The 19,024-nt window shown below is 41.2% G+C and overlaps 1 protein-coding gene across 1 annotated transcript in view; it reads left to right on the top strand.

Annotated features, from left to right (window-relative positions):
- The window catches only part of CDH17 (cadherin 17), a 64,692-nt gene extending 52,040 nt beyond the window's left edge, over positions 1 to 12,652 (top strand). Inside the window, exons 15-19 of the mRNA XM_034668866.1 lie at positions 3,844 to 4,083; positions 9,224 to 9,340; positions 9,477 to 9,590; positions 11,782 to 11,926; positions 12,149 to 12,652. Coding sequence (XP_034524757.1) covers positions 3,844 to 4,083; positions 9,224 to 9,340; positions 9,477 to 9,590; positions 11,782 to 11,882 — 572 coding nt within the window. The 3' untranslated portion in view covers positions 11,883 to 11,926; positions 12,149 to 12,652. The remainder of the gene's footprint in view (positions 1 to 3,843; positions 4,084 to 9,223; positions 9,341 to 9,476; positions 9,591 to 11,781; positions 11,927 to 12,148) is intronic.
- Positions 12,653 to 19,024: the final 6,372 nt, after the last annotated feature.

Genomic DNA, 19,024 nt, shown 5'->3' with positions numbered 1-19,024 from the left:
CTTATTACGTAGACAAGCCAAGGATGTTTGAATCATCCTGTATAATCTTTGCATCCCATTTGATCCAGTCGTGGTGCTATATATTCCCCTCTGACTTTGAGTGTGGAATTCAGGGAACTTGAAAAATTGCGATATACACCCATAGGAATAGTATGCTTACCAGTGATAAGGCTGGTGATGAAAACATTAGGTTTCTTTGCATTTAAATGGAATTTTCCAACTTAGCATAGAAATTCTGTTGATCTTATGCTGGTTGAGGCCTCTAATTAAATAGCAAATATATCTGCCTAGTTTACCAAAAAATGAGAATGGAACAAATTAGGACTAAATAAATACAGTTTTAGACTGAAAAAATAAACTTCCAAATGTGAAGCCCACCAGGATTGGGAGGTGGAATGGGGAACATTCCAGTGGATGAGAATCATAAAAATGGTCCCTGCATGTGAAAGGATTAAGAAAAACAAAAGCGCCACAGTCAAGTTAAGCCAATGAGGGTAGAAATGCCGATGTCTGTGCCAAATTTGGAAGAGTTGTGTGCAAGCAGACACGCCTTGCTGAGACGGGTCGGGGACTCGCTCTCTCCCTTGTTTCCAGAGAAGCACATTCCACTATCACATTGTATACATTGAACTCTTGATTTAAAAGCTCCCGATTAATCAGTAGGAAGTTTCTGGCTGAGCCTTTATGCCGCACATTCCGCTACAACATACTGTGGGGATCAACACTTCACTTTGGATGTGTCCTAGAGACCTCTCACATTTTAGAAGTTCCATGAATCAAAACCAGGATTCAAAACCTTGTTCCCTTTGTTGGCTCTGAAACGTTGCAGATAGGGGAAATGACTTCAATGGCACAGTGGCTTTTCCTCCTTTGGTTAAGTGTGGTCAGGGCCATGGAAGACAGTTGAAAAGCAAAGCAAAAGGACAAGGTTCACTGGAATTAAAGCAAGATGGGGTCAGAATCTCGGAACCAGTATCTGTGACTGATGTCAGGGAGAATGAGAAGAGTCAGTGTTTACATTGCACTGGCAGCCCTGGTTTTAAGCACTTTGTGTAATAACTTGATCCTCATACAACACCATGGGTAAGGTGCTATTATTGACCATATTTTATGGATGAGGAAGTCAAGGCACTGAGAAGTAACTTGCTCACCATCACACAGCTACCAACTATTATGGCTAGAGAGTCTAAATGTTTCGCCACTACACCATAGTAAATAACATTCAGGCAGCCCTTTAGTATTTTCAACAAACACAACTTGTGGGAGCCTCACAAAGTCATATATTTTACAGCTGAAGAAAGGAGGTATAGAAAACTTAACAAACATGCCTAGGTCAGTGTTGAGAAGAAATTGTGGGCTCTAGAGTCAGACTTCGTGGGGTGGAAACCTCTCTATTGCTGTGTGACCTTGGGCAAGTCACATAACTCCTCTGAACCTCAGTCTTGTCATCAGTAAATGCACATCAGAGTTGTTTTGAAGTAATGTATACCCAAAGCAATCTGCACGTTCAGTGCAATCCTGATCAAAATAACACCAGCATTTTTCACAGAGCTAGAACAAACAATCCTAAAATTTGTATGGAACCACAAAAGACCCCAAGTAGCCAAAAGAATCCTGAAAAAAAAAACAAACAACAAAACTGGAGACGTCATGATTCCAGACTTCAAGTTCTATTACAAAGCTGTAATCATCAAGACAATATGGTACTGGCACAAAAACAGACACACAGGTCAATGGAACAGAATAGAGAATCCAGAAATGGACCCTCAACTCTATGGTCAACTAATCTTTGACAAAGCAGGAAAGAATATTCAATGGAAAAAAAGACAGTCTCTTCAACAAATGCTGCTGGGAAAACTGGAGAGCCACAGGCAGAAAAATGAAACTGGACCACTTTCCCACAAATACAAATTCAAGATGGATGACAGACCTAAATGTGAGACAGGAATCCATCAAAATCCTAGAGAACACAGGGAGCACCCTCTGTGACCTCAGCTGCAGCAACTTCTTACCAGACTTGTCTCCAAAGCAAAGGAAACAAAAGCAAAAATGAACTATTGGGACTTCATTAAGATAAAAAGCTTCTGCATATTGAAGGAAACAATCAACAAAACTGAAAGGCAACCTACGGAATGGGTGGAAATATTTGCAAATGACATATGGAATAAAGAGCTAGTATCCAGAATCCATAAAGAACTCATCAAAATCAATTGCAATGGCACAGCTAGGTATTTATCCAAAGGATACACAAGTGCCAATTCAAAGGGACACATGCACCCCAAAAATAAATAATCCAGTTAAGAATTGGGCAGAAGACATGAATAGACATTCTTTCAAAGAAGACATACAAATGACTAGCAGACCCAGGAAAAGATGCTCAACGTCACTCATCATCAGGGAAATGCAAATCAAAACTACAGGGAGGTACCACCTCACACCTGTCAGAACAGCTAAAATGAACAACTCAGAAAACAACGGGTATTGATGAGGATGCTGAGAAAGGGGAGCCTTTTTGCACTGGTGGGGATGCAAAACTGGTGCAGCCACTATGGAAAACAGTATGGAGGTTCCTCAAACAGTTAAAAATAGAACTTCCCGGGGCGCCTGGGTGGCACAGCGGTNAATGCAAATCAAAACTACAGGGAGGTACCACCTCACACCTGTCAGAACAGCTAAAATGAACAACTCAGAAAACAACGGGTATTGATGAGGATGCTGAGAAAGGGGAGCCTTTTTGCACTGGTGGGGATGCAAACTGGTGCAGCCACTATGGAAAACAGTATGGAGGTTCCTCAAACAGTTAAAAATAGAACTTCCCTACGAGCCAGCCATTGCACTACTGGGTATTTATCCAAAGGATACACAAGTGCCGATTCAAAGGGACACATGCACCCCAATGTTTATAGCAGCAACGTCCACAATAGCCAAACTGTGGAAAGAGCCCAGATGTCCATCGACAGATGAATGGATAAAGGTGTGGTATATATACACAATGGAATATTACTTAGCCATCAAAAGGAATGAAACCTTGCCATTTGTAACGACGTGGATGGAACTAGAGGGTATTATGCTAAGCAAAAGAAGTCAAAGACAAATACCATATGTTTCACTCATACATGGAATTTAAGAAACAAAACAGATGAATATAGGGGACGAGAAGGAAAAACACAATAAGATAAAAGCAGAGAGGGAGACAAACCATAAGAGACTCTTAACTATAGGAAACAAACTGAGGGTTGCTGGAGGAGAGGTGGGCGGGATGGGCTAAATGGCTGATCAGCATTAAGGAGGGCACTTGTGATGAGCACTGGGTGTTATATATAAACAATGAAGCACTAAATTCTATTCCTTTTTTTTTTTAGGATTTTATTTATTTATTTGACAGAGAGACAGCCAGTGAGAGAGGGAACACAAGCAGGGGGAGTGGGAGAGGAAGAAGCAGGCTCCCAACCGAGGAGCCTGATGCGGGGCTCGATCCCAGAACGCTGGGATCACGCCCTGAGCCAAAGGCAGACACTTAACGCCTGAGCCACCCAGGCGCCCCTAAATTCTATTCCTAAAACCAATACTACACTATATGTTAACTAACTTGAATTTAAAGAAAAAAAATATTAGCACATTAATCTTAGTTATTATTATTATCAGTGAGACTTTTTAACCAGGAAATGAAACCAGGTCTGATTCTAAAAGCTTGTTATCTTTCTACTACCCAAGTGCTTGAATGGTGTGTGTGTGTGTGTGTGTGTGTGTGTGTATGTGTGTTTTAAGAAAAGGAAATATCTTTTTCCCATTAAGAGGAAAATGAGAGAGCTGATACCATGTTTCAATCCCTCACTTCCTTAGGTGGCTCCTCCCTGAGCTCCACAGCCTATTTCCACCTGACCCTCTTGGATGTGAACGACAACCCCCCTCGGCTAGCCAAGGACGACCCAGGCTTGTTTCTGTGCCACCCCCTCCAAGCAACCGGAACTGTCATTTTCGAGGCCACTGATGATGACCAGCAGTCATTTCGGGGTCCACGGTTTGATTTTTCCCTTGGTAGTGATATGTTACAAAACACCTGGGAAGTTTCCAGTATCAATGGTGAGTTGTCAAAAGTACATCGGGGGCGCCTGGGTGGCACAGCAGTTAAGCGTCTGCCTTTGGCTCAGGGCATGATCCCGGCATTATGGGATCGAGCCCCACATCAGGCTCCTCTGCTATGAGCCTGCTTCTTCCTCTCCCACTCCCCCTGCTTGTGTTCCCTCTCTCGCTGGCTGTCTCTATCTCTGTCAAATAAATAAATAAAATCTTTAAAAAAAAAAAAAAGTACATCGAACAGCACACTGATCAATGATTACAATTCATTTTTATTTGCCTCTGTGTGCTTGCAGCCACTGACCACAGAGCTTTCTTCCATGCTGCAGGTAGAAAGTCCATGCTCTGAGAACTAGAGACGAGCTCTTCAGAGGGAAGAAAGCCTTGGGCTTTGGAGGGAGGAAAGATGAACACACAGCATTCCCCCTTAGTGTCCATCGGACAGTTGGATAATTGGACAATTTGAACAACACTGGCACAATTTCCACTGGCAGCTGAGAAGCAGTTTCATAACAGTTCTTAAAAACAGCTTCGTTGAAATACAATTGTCATCCAATAAACAGCACATATTTAAAGCGTACAATTTTCTAAAAATTGATAAATGTAGATACCATTGAAATCCTCAGCACAATAAGGATAAGAACACTTTCAACACTCCCCAAGATTTTTCATGCTCCAGTTGCAAATCCCCTTTTCCACCCCCCTCCACTCCCATCCCAGGGAACCACTGATCTGCTTCCTGTCACTATAGATCAGTTTGCATTTTCGAGAATTTTATCTAAATCAGTAATACAGTATGTACTCTCTTTTGTCTGGCTATTTTCACCTAGCATCAAGTGAAGCTGCAATAAGCATTTGGGAACAAGAATTTTGTAAGAGTATGTGCTTTCATTCTTCTTGGCTGAATCCCTAGCAGTGGAACGGTTGGGCCATACGGTAGCTGCATGGTTAAATTTTTAAGAAAATGGCAAATTGTTTTCCAGTTTGTAACATTTTCCATTACCCCGGGCGCGTGAGAAGTCTAGTTGCTCAATGTTCTCTCCAACACTTGCTATGCTTGGTCTTTTTGATTTTAGCCGTTCTAGTGGGAGTGTGGTAGCGTTATGGTTTCAATTTATGTTTCCCTGAAGACTAATGGTGTTGAGCATCTCTCCAGGTGTTTATTTGCCACCCGTGTATCTTCACTGGTGAAGTGCCTGGTCAAATTTTGTGCCCATTTGAAAAATTTGGCTGTTTGGTTTCCATCGTTGACTTCTCGCATTCTTTCTATAGTCGAGGTACAAATTCCTTGTCAGATAATATGTTAATAGATACTTTCTCACAGGACATGGCTTGTGTTTTCATTTTGTAACAGTGTCTTTTGAAGAACAAATTTAAAATTTTTTATGGTATCTAATTTATTGACTTTTAAGTTTTATGTAATTTGTGACTTTTTTGCTGTAGTGTTTAAGAAATGTTTGCCATACCCAAGGTTACTAATTTTTTCCCTTAAAGGTTTTACAGTGTCAGCTTTTACATTTAGCTCCATGGTCCATTTCAAGTTAATTTTTTAAAAAAGATTTATTCATTTATTAGTTTGAGAGAGAGAGAGCACGAAAACTCAGGGTGCAGAGGGAGAGAGAGAGAGAGAGAGAATCTCAAGCAGACTCCCCTTTGAGCGTGGAGCTTGCCATGGGCCTGGATCTCAAGACCCCTGAGATCATGACCTGAGCCGAAATCAAGAGTCAGGCACTTAACCAGCTGGGCCACCCAGGTGCCCCTAGAGTTAATTTTTGTATGTGGTATGTGGTTAAGGTCAAGGTTCATTGTATTTAATAGGACTATTTAATTTTTCTGATAATATCCTTTTCACATTGAATTGTTTTGGCAGCTTTGTCAAAGATCAAGTGACTACATGTATATGGATTCATTTCTGGACTTTTCTGTTTCACTGATCTCTTTGCCCACCTTTATACCAATACTACACTGTTTTGATGACTGGTTCACTATAATAAAACTCGAAATCAGGTAGTGTAATTTTTCCAACAGTGTTCTTTTTCAAAATTTTTTTCATCTATTCTAGGTGCATTCCATATAAATTTTAGAGTTTAACTTGTCATTTCTACCAAAAAATCCTATGGAGATTGCGATTGGGGATCATGTGAATCTGTAGCTGAATTTGGGGAAGAACTGACATCTTAACAAAACTGAATCTTCTAACTCATGAACATGATATATATCTCTATTTATTTAGGTCTTCCTTAATTCCTCTGAGCAAAGTTTTAATTTTCAGTGTATAGTTCTTGCAAAATTTCCCCTAAGCATCTCATAGTTTTGATGCTATCTTAAATTGTATTGAAAAATTTAATTTTTAAGTAATTCCAGGATATCGGAATATAATTGATGATTTTTGTGTATTGATCTTATATCCTATGACACTGCTGACCTCACTTTGCAGTGCTCTCTCTTCCTTTTTTATGACTCCATAGGTTTTCTACATGGGCAATCCTGTTGTCTGCAAATAGTAACTTTTTTTTTTTTTAAAGACTTTATTTATTTATTCATTCTACAGAGATAGAGACAGCCAGCAAGAGAGGGAACACAAGCAGGGGGAGTGGGAGAGGAAGAAGCAGGCTCATAGTGGAAGAGCCTGATGTGGGGCTCGATCCCATAATGCTGGGATCACGCCCTGAGCCGAAGGCAGACGCTTAACCACTGTGCCACCCAGGCGCCCCCAAATAGTAACATTTTAATCTCCTTTACAAACTGGATACCTTTTATTTCTTTATCTTGTTTCATTACTGGCTGAAACTGTCAGTAGAATGTTGAATGAAAGTTGTAAAAGTAGAAATACCCTGGTTTGTACCTGATATGGGGAGAAAGCATTCAGTCTTTGACCATTACTTAAGAAGTTTGCTGTAGCTTTTTTGTCCATGCCTTTTATCAGATTGAAGAATTTTTCTCCTATTGCTAACCTGCAGAGAGGGTTTTCTTTCTTTCTTTAAACTGGGAATGGATGCTAAAATTCTCATATACTTCTTTTGCATCTATTGAGATGATTATGTGGTTGATTTTTTGTTATTGTTTTTCTGTTGACTGGTGAATTATATCAATCAACTTTTGGATCTTAAACCAATCCCTTACTGATATAATGCCTAGTTGGTGGTGAAATATTAGCACTTTTATATATTTTAGATTTGATTTGCTAAAATTTTAAGGATTTCTCTATCTGTATTCTTGAGGAATATTGGTCTATGTTTTTTCTTTCCTTGTAATGTCTTCGTCTGGTTTTGGTATCAGAGTAATGCTGGCCTCATAGAATGAGTTAGGAACTATTCTACTTCTTCAATTATCTGGAAGAGTTTATGTAAAATTGTTTTTTATTTCTCTCTTAAAGTTTGGTAGAATTCACCAGTAAAGCCATCTGGATCCAGAGCCATCTTTATAGGAAGTTTTAATTAAAAATTCAATTTCTTTAGTAGATACAGGGCTATTTAAGTTATAGATTTCTTGTTAGTTGAAATTATTAGTTTATATTTTTTAAATAATTTGTCTATTTCATTTGATTTGTCTAATTTATTGGCACGAAGTTATTTGCCATATTCTTTTATTATTCTCTTAATATTTATAGAATATGAAGTGATATCATCACCTCATTCTGATATTGGAAAATTGTCACTTTTTTTTCCTGATCAATCTGGCTAGAGTTTATTAATTTTATTAATATTCTCAAAGAACCAGCTTTTGATATCAAAGATTTTTCTCTGTTTTTTGTTTTGTATTTCAGTGCTCAGATCTTTATTATTTCCTTCATTCTTCTTATGTTGTATTTAATTTGTTGTTCTTGTTCCATTTTTATTAAGTGGAAGCTGCAGCAATTAATTTGGAAATTTTTGCTTTGTTAATATGGACTTTTGGTGCAATAAATATATCTCTTAGTGTCATGTTAGCTATGTTCCATAAAGTTTGATGTATTGTGTTTTCATTTTCATTCAGTTCAAAACACTTTCTAATTTCCCTTTACATTTCTTCTGTGACCCATAGGTTATTTAGAAGAGTATTAGATAGTTTCCAAATATATGGGGATTTCATACATCTTCCTGATTATTGATTTTTTTTTAAGATTTTATTTATTTATTTGACAGAGAGAGATAGTGAGAGAGGGAACACAAGCAAGGGGAGTGGGAGAAGCAGGCTTCCCGCCAAGCAGGGAGCCGGATGCGGGGCTTGATCCCAGGACCCTGGGATCATGACCTGAGCCGAAGACAGACGCTTAATGGCTGAGCCACCCAGGAGCCCCTGATTATTGATTTCTAACTTAATTTCGTAGTGACCAGAGAACACTTGACTGGAATACTTTTAAATTTTTTGGGACTCTTGTCTCTCAGTACTTTAAAGATATTTTTTCTACTTTGTTTTGGATTGCATTGTTCTTTGTTCCCTTAAATCTAATGTATCTTTTTTTTCTTTAGATGCTTTTAAGATTTTCTCTTCTACCAATTTTAAGCAATTTGATTATTATGTGCCTTAGTGTAGTTTTGTTTGTTTTTCTTTTTCCTGGGATTTACTAATCTTCTTGGATCTGAGGATTTAGAGTTGTCATCAAATTTATTATTTTTTTAAATAATTTTTATTATGTTATGTTAGTCACCATACAGTATATCCTTAGTTTTTGATGTAGCATTCCATGATTCATTATTTGCATATAACACCCAGTGCACCATGCAATACGTGCCCTCCTTAATACCTATCACCATCCTATCCCAATCCCCCACCCCCCTCCCCTCTGAAGCCCTCAGTTTGTCATCAAATTTAGAAAAACAATTAGCAATTATTTCTTCAAATATTTTTTCTCTTTCTAACCCAGTGTTTAATTCAGTTTAACTTTAGAACATAGCTGTAGGGAATAATGATAACCAGCTATATTCAGCAGTGTTCATTCTACAGAGAAATCATGATCAAGAAATCGCAGGATGCCTTGGCATCCTGTTTGAGATTATGTAAGGTTCACATAGAGAGGTAATACTTTGGGTAGTTTAACTCATACTTACATTGAATCATTCCCCGGTCAACCTTAGTATGTACTGCAAAGATGGGCTTTATTCCTGTTGATACGTGGTTCTGAGATTGTGTTCCATGTCATCCATTTTTTTCCCTGTTCTGATAGGAACTCATGCCAAACTTCGCACCAAGCACACGGACTTTGAGGAGAGAGTTTACAACATCCCGATCCGCATCAATGATCGTGGTCAGCCACCCTTGGAAGGAATAGTCTCTTTACCAGGTAGGTGTTTTCCAACAGGCAACTTGAGATTGAGTCTCTCACCATGGGTAGTTTGAGAGAATTCTTATCTTTGATAAGGAGTTCTGCAACTGCTTACTTGAAAATGAGTTTTACCAAATACTGTTCTGCTTTGCAGTTACTTTCTGCAAGTGTGTGGAAGGAAGCTGTTTCCGGGCAGCAGGTCGCCAGTCTGGGATGCCCACAGTGGGCATGGCAGTTGGTATACTCCTGACCACCTTTTTGGTTATTGGTGAGTACAATTTCTCAGATTCAAGGATTCCTGCTCTGGGCCTTTGAAACCTTTATCTCAGGGTCTCTGTTCAGGGCCGGTCTGCTGGCTGCTCACTGGCAATCTGGGCAATAGCCAGGAACACAGATCACCAGCAAACTATCAGACCTTCCCAGTTGAGAGCTGCTGCCTTCCTACAACCCTTTACTTATCATTGCCTTGTTGGTTAGTTTGGGAAATATAATACAAGAGGCTTTAAAGCATAAACTGTTATATTTTGGGCCTAGTTACCAAGGTTTTGTGATGAAGGAGAAAGAAATGCAGTAGATGTGTCCCTGCTATATAACCAGGCACTGTGCTCAATATGGGGGGTACAGTGATTGCAAGACATACCAGGTCCTACGTTCACAGAGCTCACAGTCCGGTCTACCGTTGTTGGAATAGGTAGAGTCAGCCTTCCAGTGGAGATGCTCGCATACCTGAAATGTTGCAGAATTTCCCTTTGCATATTTTCATGACTGTAGACTCTGATTCTTTACTGCCCCAGAACAATTTTAGCTTATCACAGGCCTTACCCTGCCTTGGCCCCTGGCCAGGCTAGACAGCAGAGTCCCTATTTCTAGCCATCTTCCTTTTTTTGTGAAAAGCTCAGTGCTTACTGTGGTAATGTCCTCTTTCAACTGTTGTCATCACCATAAGTTAAATATTAGAGATTGATCCTTCATCAAGTCAGATCCACTTGACTGAAGGGGTTTACACCATTCCACATCCTTTCTCTTTTGAAAGGACGGGTAGGATTCTTCTAAGAATTCTTCATTGTTCTCTTGGCTTTTGGTCTTTTCGGCCACGACCCAGTCTGTCACATTGGACTCTGATTCACAGGTCTAAAAGGGATCTCATTTCCTTATACCATTCCATCCAAATTCCTCATTCTCACAACAGGGAAGGACTTTTGTGACATAGTCACAACCCATCCTCACATGTGCATGGGGAACATCTTTGCTCCCTGACCACAGGCTGACACACACTTTTCATACTGAGCTGGCCTTTTGAGTTTTCACTCACTTACCAAGGTCCTTATGCTTTCTGTGTGTTTTCTGACTCTGTCCGCCCTTCCATTTTAAAAGGATTTTTGAGTTTAAACACCAAATAGTTTTCTCTCATGACAATTTAATCCCATAATTTTGCCACACATTAAAGATTGGATGAGTTTGGGGATATCTAAAGATAGAAGTAATAGGATCTTACAGTTTCATAGTCTTACTTTTTTCAAAATAGGGTTGGGATAAGTGCAAGATTCTTTTTTTTTATTTTTAAAAGATTTTATTTACTCATTTGAGGGAGAGAGACACACAGAGAGAGAGCACAAACAGGGGAGGAGGGGTAGCAGCAGACTCCCTGCTGAGCGGGAAGAGCAACATGGGGCTTGATCCCAAGACCTAGAGATCATGACCTGAGCCGAAGACAGATGCTTAACCAACTGAGCCACCCAGGCGCCCCTTAGTGCAAGATTCTTAATCAGTCTCTGAGCATCCAGTCTCTTCCGCCATGATTCTTCCTGTAAATTTGCTGCCAGGTTAATTTCCTTAAAACAACTCCCCTTTTCCATATTGGTCTCTGGTTTATAGTACACGGTTAGTGCTAAAATGCACAATGTAACTTTGTAGGAGTTCAGAGATAAGAGAGACCAGTAAGGTTAGGGAGTCTACTAGAGCTGGAGCCATGAGGAAGGCATCAAAGCAAATGTGGTATCTGGCGTGGACACACCTAAGCTTTAGGTACGTGAACAGGTCAGAGAACAGCTTTCTGGTTGTTCTAATTGGACTGTTTCCTCTAGAGAAGAGGAAGGACTGGACTAGACATTTATTGAATATGTGCAAAGGTCAGGAACTCTGTCAGATGCTTACACACTTTGTCTTCAGCAAGCGTTAGGTCCTATACTCCTTGCTAAGGACCCAGTGATAGCCTCCAGGTTAGATATGATTTGGGACTTGATACACGCTTACTGACAACAAGATAAATGATAAGTTTACGAATCCAGGAAAGCCAATGCCTAGAATCCCTTACTCACCAGGACAACAAAACTTTGTTGAACCACAAAAAGAAATGAAGTCACATGAGTCATTTTTTCCTACCAGAGTACTACTTTATAAACGAATGTGATAGTACATTTTAAGATTCCATCTCTTTGACCCTGTGTTTTCTCTTTTAGGTATAATTTTAGCAGTTGTGTTTATCCGAATAAAGAAGAATGAAGGCAAAGCTAATGTCGAAAGTGCTCAGGCATCCGAAGCCCAACCACTGAAAAACTGAATTTGAAAAGGAATGCTTGAGTTCATGTATTGAGTGCTATTTCGGTAACACAACCATTTAATACCATAATTTTACTTTTTTATCCAGCATGTGCACCATAATTTTTTACAGATATACCCTCTTGCCCTTTAATATTTTATTACTCTTTGATATTTTTTGTGCTATAGACGTTAGAGACATTTCCCATTTTCCCATGACACTTTCCCCTCTGCAAAAGCTTTAGCTATTTATCCAAAACAAAAAATGTATGTGTTTTTTCCCTTTAGGGAAAGATGGACTGATGAAATAGTCTGTTCATTTTCTCCTTATCAAGATTTATCAGCCATCTACCACAGAACTTCCTGGATTCCATCTGTACTTTCCCTAATTCCATCCTGTGTCTCCTTCCTCATGTCTCATTTGGTATTGCACTAATTTTAAAACATTCATTGGAAAAAAGAACAAAGTGAAGTCTCAGGAAGAAAGTAAAATGGAAGCCTTGTCCTTGGGGTAAACGGAAACTCCTTGTGATATTAGCCTTCTTTAGCTCAGTGTGGCTTGCATTGCTCTTCAATGAGGTCCTTCCACTTGGAAATGGCCCAGCCTACCACAGGCCACACACGCCCACTTTCATAAATTTTGGTGCAGAAACCAACCACTGACCAGATTTACTTACTACCTACCATGCTTATGTTCTGCACATGTTTTCCTTATGTGTATGTTAATATAGTTTTGGTTGCTGTATATTTAACAGTGAACGAAAATAAGAATGTGTGGAAGAAGTAGTGACAAAAATCAGGAATAAATGTTGACTGTGGTTTTGTTTCTTGGGCTCTTTGGCTCTGCTTCCTGGTTCTTTGCATTTGTTGAGGGAAGATCTGGTTAACAATGGTTACTTAACCTTGATGGGAATTGCCTCCCATGCAGAGTTGGTCTGTAAGGAGGAGTCTACAGTGAAATAAAAAAAAATCACTGCTTTCAGGACCATGGGTTGGGTTCAAGACAGATATTTTGAATAAGAGAACCTTAGACATTTGGAACTATTGTCTGGCTCATGCTTTGAGCCTTGAAAGCATTCAACATTACAAAACCTCTCAGAATTTTCAAGAATTTTCTGGAAAAGAACTTGTATCTGAAAATGTACTCTTACAATGGCAGCTGAAGCAGGCCCTGGAGTTCTATTTTTTATAAATAATCCTTTTTATGGACTTCTATTATATTTTTTATAGGCAAAAAAGTAAAACAAAAGAAGATATCTGAACTCTAAGACCTTAATATTGCTTTCTTGTGTATTATCTTGTGCCTCAGACTCTTTGACCTGTTTTTTCACATGAGGCTCATTGAAAAGCTCCTAATGGGTAAGGTTCTCCCTTGTCTCACTGTACGTTAAAAGACAAAATAAGACAAAAATCCAAGAGCACCAAAAACAAATTTACTTCACAAATTATATCCCAACCCAAAGAATAGTCTAACTTTCTCAGTAACTTCTGTAGGTATTTTAATTATGTGGTTTTTAAAAAAAGATTTTTTTTAAGATCTTATTTACATATTTGAGAGACAGAGAGAGAGAGGACATGAGTAGAGGGGAGGTGCAGGGGGAGAGGGAGAAACAGACTCCCTGCTGAGCAGAGAGCCTGACATGGGCTCCATCCCAGGACCCTGAGATCATGACCTAAGCCAACTGACTGAGCTACCCAGGTGCCCCAAGATTTATTTATTTGGGAGAGAGCATGCACACACACGCATACACAGGCAAGTGGGGAAGGGGCAGAGGGTTAGGAAGAGAGAGAGAGAATCCCAATCAGACTCCCTGCTGATCGTGGAGCCTGACATGAGGCTCAATCTTAGGACCCTGAGATCATGACCTGAGCTGAAACCAAGAGTTGGACACTCAATTGACTGAGCCATTCCGGCACCCCTACTTGCGTGTTTTTGACCAAGAGTGGCTATGGTGTGACATTTACATTACATGAAAATGTATCACTGGTTGCCTTGCTTATTTTCAAGAAATCCTGCTATCATTATTGAAAGACCAAAGCAGTCCCAAGGTAAGTCTGCTGATGTATGTTCAGGGGTCTATCCTGCCTCAATTCAGTGTTGTTCTCTCTGGACCAACTTGTATCACCTAATAATAGGCTGACCACACAGAACCTTCTCATCTAAAATCATTGATTAGTATTCATATTTTTTGTGTGTTTTCTTTTTTTTTTTTCCCCGGGGCAGGTCCTTTTTCTCAACCTTCTCTTCCTTCCACAACCAGGTCCTACCCATTCTTAAGGTCTTAAGATGTTTGAATACTGGTCCCTTTGGGAAACCTTCTCTGATTTCCTACAAGAGACCAGACCATTACCTCATCTAAACTTCCATGCTGTGGTGAGAAAAATTGTTTGGCCAGGATCCATTTCCTCTTCCAGTTTAAGTAGTTCTATTTCCACTGGGAAACATTTCCTCCACCCCTCACCTACCTATATAGTTTGGGTAGAGCCAACCCTTGTGTTTCCTCATTCTTTCAGCTTTAGAGATAGGTATTTTATCTCACTAAAACTTCCAGAATTCTAGTTGAAACTCTTAAAAATAGCTTTTTTTTTTTTTAAAGATTTTGTTTGTTTATTTGACACAGAGAGAGAGACAGCCAGTGAGAGAGGGAACACAAGCAGGGGGAGTGGGAGAGGGAGAAGCAGGCTTCCTGCTGAGCGGGGAGCCCGACTTGGGGCTCGATCCCAGGGACCTGGGATCATGCCTTGAGCCGAAGGTAGACGCTTAACGTCTGAGCCACCCAGGCGCCCCTAAAAATAGCTCTAAGAGGAATTTGCTAAACTAGTAGGAAGTAAACTTAGAGCATTCTGATCACCACAAAAGGTGAAACTGCCCCTGAACAAGGACCATGGAGAGTCAAGAGATAAGAGGAGAAAATTTGAAAGATGTTGAGTACCAAGATGCAGATGTGTTTGAGAGCAACCTTGCCCTGGACTTCTCTATCTTGTGAGCCAGTACATTCCTTTTTTACTTAAAGCTCAATGGATTTCTGGCCCTTGCAACAAAAAGAATGACATTTGAGCCTTGCGTATGGCCCTTCTCATGTTCTACAATTAGAGCCCATTTGATCTCTGCAATTAGTCTGGGACTTCTCAGAATCCTTTCAATGCCAGTATGACAAGTCTTGGTTCATAGTCACTCCTCCATAGTTTTTTGAAGAATGCATAAATGAAATAGTTGATTCATCTTGACCACTTATGCTATTGTCACTTAAGTGCCACCCATTTGACAAATTGGAATGAATTCATATGTTCGCCTACCATATCCTCAAAGACACCTTAACTCCCACTTCATCACACTTCTTCCCCCTACACACAAACCCTGATGCTCCATGCAAGCATCCCCAAAGCTGGCTGGTCTGCGAATTAAAAAGCCCTGAGGATTTCTGCGTGGTTAAGAAATAGCTGTGAGTCTGAGGGTTTCAGCGGTGGAGGGAGGAGGAATAGGTGGCAACTTTTGTGAACAGCTCTGTAGAATGTCTCAGAGGTTTCTGGGGAGCAGTAAATCAAGAGTGGAGATCTCCAGGCGTTGCTCCACGGTCTAAACAACCCCACAGGCAGGAAGCTGAGATGACCTCTGACGGAGCTAATGCAAGAATGAACCAATTCACTTCCAGGATTCTGTGTGTTTGGCTATGCATCATGGGAGCTTGTTAAACTTGGAACCTTCAAAGTTATCCAAAAAGATACACTATCTTACAATTCAACTTTTAAAAAATCAGTTGAACTATTTTTAAGTGTACAGTTCATTTGCATTAAGGAAATCCACATGGTTGTGCAACCATCACCAACATCCATCTCAGAACATTTTCATCTTCCCAAATGAAACCCTACCCATGAAACAATAACTCCCTACTCCCTTCCTCCCCTGAGCCTCTGGTAACCACTGTCCTAACTTTCTGTCTCTGAATTTGATTATTCTAGGGACCTCATATAAATGGAATCCTACCATGTTTGTCCATAATATCAATGTTTTAAAATAGTAACAGGGGGAAAAAAAAAGAAAATAGAATTCAAACCTCAAAGTTATCTCGGGAGGAGACTATCTCAAGACTAATGCTATTTTTTATTTTGCCTGTATCCATGTGTGTCACACACATTGTATACACTTAAATATACATTTTACACACATGTGAAGATATCCATACAGTGAATATGTTTGTTTCCTAAACACCACACCCCCTTGCATTGCTCCTAAATTTCTCCTCACAAAAGCCTGTCCCGTTTTGCCTGAGTTCGAAGTGTGGTCAGGTGTTGGACAACCAGCTGTCTACTACAGGGGTTCTCAGTGGATGCAGGTTAAAATCACCTGGGGCGGTTTTTCAAAAATACTCATTCTGTGGTTCAAATTAACAACTCAGGAAACGACAGATACTGGGGAGGATGCGGAGAAAGGGGAACCCTCCTACACTGTTGATGGGAATGCAAGCTGGTGCAGGCACTCTGGAAACAGTATGCAAGTTCCTCAAGAAGTTAAAAATAGAACTAAACTATGACCCAGCTATTGCACTACTAGGTATTTATCCAAATGATACAAGCATAGTGATTCGAAGAGGTACCTGTACCCCAATGTTTATAGCGGCAATATGCACAAGAGCCAAACTATGGAAAGAGCCCACATGTCCATTGACTGATGGATAAAGAAGATGTGGTGTATATATATGCCATGGAATATTATGCAGACATCAAAAAATGAAAGCTTGCCATTTGCAACGACGTGGCTGAAGCTAGAGGGAATTATGCTAAGTGAAATAAGTCAATCAGAGAAAGACAATTACCATATGATTTCACTCATTTGTGGAAGAAACAAAACAGAGAATCATAGGGGAAGGGAGGCAAAAATAAAATAAGATGAAATCAGAGAGGGAGACAAACCGTAAGAGACCCTGTAGGAAACAAACTGAGGGTTGCTGGAGGGGAGGTAGGTGGAGGGATGGGGTGACTGGGTGATGGCCATTAAGGAGGGCATGTGATGTCATGAGCATTGGGTGTTATATGCAGCTGATGAATCACTGAACTATCTCTGAAACTAGTAATACACTCTATGTTGATTAATTGAACTTCAATAAAAAAGATAATCACTCTGGGGCCCCCTCCCCAAATCAATTAGCATCTCCGAGCAGAGGGCCATAACTTTAGCATTAAAAAAAACTCTCTCTGAGTGAATCTTACTGCGTGACCCTAGCTGAGGACCCTTATTCCGGACAATCTCCAGAGGGCGGAGTCAGCACCAGGGTGGTGTGGAATGTGATCCTTTTAGGGTCTGAATCAGCGTTCTACTTCAGAACATTGGCTCCCCAGTTCTTTCAACTTTCTGGGCACCTTCAATCCTAACCAGCCCTGCTGAGACCCCTTCCCAGCGCAAACAGGGACCCTGACCCAGAGCTCAGGGGGTGGGGGGTTGATGCTGGCAAGAGAGCCATTCCTTGGCCCACATAAACCCTTCAACTAAGAGCAGCCTGGTGGGGCCTGTCCCAGGTCACTCTGCTGTCACATGGGAACCTGAGAACCCCAACCGAGAAGCTGAGAAGATGGAAGCCGGTTAGCTGTGGGAGAGCAGCCCTGCGTGTAGCCGGAGCTGGGCAGGGAGCGCCAGTGCCGCACATTTCACCATAGATTCATTGCTCAAAAATTACTCTATAAAGGCGTGTCTGCCTAAAGTGACCCTCTTGGCTCTGTGCTCGTAGAGTTGGCTATGTGCTCGTAGAGTTGGCTATGTGAAAAAATATTATCGACCATGTAAAAAACAAAGAACGTTTTTTATAATACAACCAATTACTTTCCATTTTACTGGTTTTCCATTTTTACATACTCGCATGGTACAGGCTCCATTTAACATTTCAAAATGAATTCCTGAGAACGTGCTATGTGTTAGTCACTGGTAAGCCATCCCGGCCCTTCAGGCACGGAGGCCTCTTGACATGGTAGATACTTCTGACGGGTCAGGGGCGACCCTGGAGTCCAGGCCTGGTAAAGTCGCCGGTGAAGGCAGAAGCTATCCTTGAGCCTTGTGAGTTATCTGTTGACAATAGCCATTGGTTTCTTTGGATAGAAACCAAAGCCTCCTTTTCCCCTGTGGTCCTCATCCTGAGAGAGGCAGCTGAGTGGGCAGTGAGACAGGAAGGACAAGCGAAGAAGGGGCAGGCCATGGAAGCAAGCGTTCATCTGATTGAGAGAAAGCATTTTCAGTGTTTCCATCACAACAACTGGGCTGATGTGTAAGTCCAGGATTTGAAAGGCTACATTTGGAAGTGGAGGAGGGTGTGCACGTGGGAGGTGCGGATAAAAATAGCATACGTGTTTACCTAACATTTTTAGTTACTCTTGAATTAAGCACAGGAGAGGGAGGAAACAGGATCTATTCTTGGTAACAGAATATAAAACTGGGCCTCTTTGGCTCCTGGCCAAGAAAAGATCCCAACGACAGAATTTCTGGTGGCTCTGCTCAGACACAACCCAAGGGAGGCATGGCCTGGTTGGTTGATGGAGGATGCAAAGAACCGGGAAAATATTCTCCAGGTCCACTGCAGGGCAGGAGGAGAGAGGCTGTGGCTGAGGTTCCCTACTTAGTTTTGCCTTGTACAATGGGGTTTCAGATAGCCTTCTTGGGGCCTCCAAGGGGGAAGGGATTTTCCTCAGTAAGCCAGTATGGCCTTGTGCATGCTAGCTGAAGTCATGGCATAGCCCGTGACGAATGGCACAGAGGTGAAAGCTTCCAGTGGGTTTGCGTTCTCCCTGAGCCATTCCACATCCTCTCAGCTCAGCCACTTGTCCTCTGGCAACCCAAACCATGCTTTTCTAGGCAGGAAAGGCAGAAGGGTCGCCTGGGTCCAGGGAGGCACTAGTGTGTTCTCCAGGAGATCCTCCAGGAAGCGGAGGCCAAGGTGGAATGAGACAAGGAAGAGACTGCTGGGAGGACAGGCCTGGGAGGGTAAGAGGAGAAGGTAGGGGAACCCCGGAGCAGGATAGAAGTTTGATAGCTGTTGAAGAGAAGGAAGGAGGATGGATAGGAAGAATGTCAGGCCCCTGTGCAGCAAGGCTCTGAGAGTTGGGGGGTGGGGCAGATGTTGAGCCCCAAAGCAAAGATTGTCTGTCTGTCTGAGCTGTGTTGGATCGGAACCACTCAGA

Source organism: Ailuropoda melanoleuca, chromosome 9, assembly GCF_002007445.2.
Source record: "Ailuropoda melanoleuca isolate Jingjing chromosome 9, ASM200744v2, whole genome shotgun sequence".
Classification (NCBI taxonomy): domain Eukaryota; kingdom Metazoa; phylum Chordata; class Mammalia; order Carnivora; family Ursidae; genus Ailuropoda; species Ailuropoda melanoleuca.
This window is presented reverse-complemented; position numbering and strand designations above follow the sequence as displayed.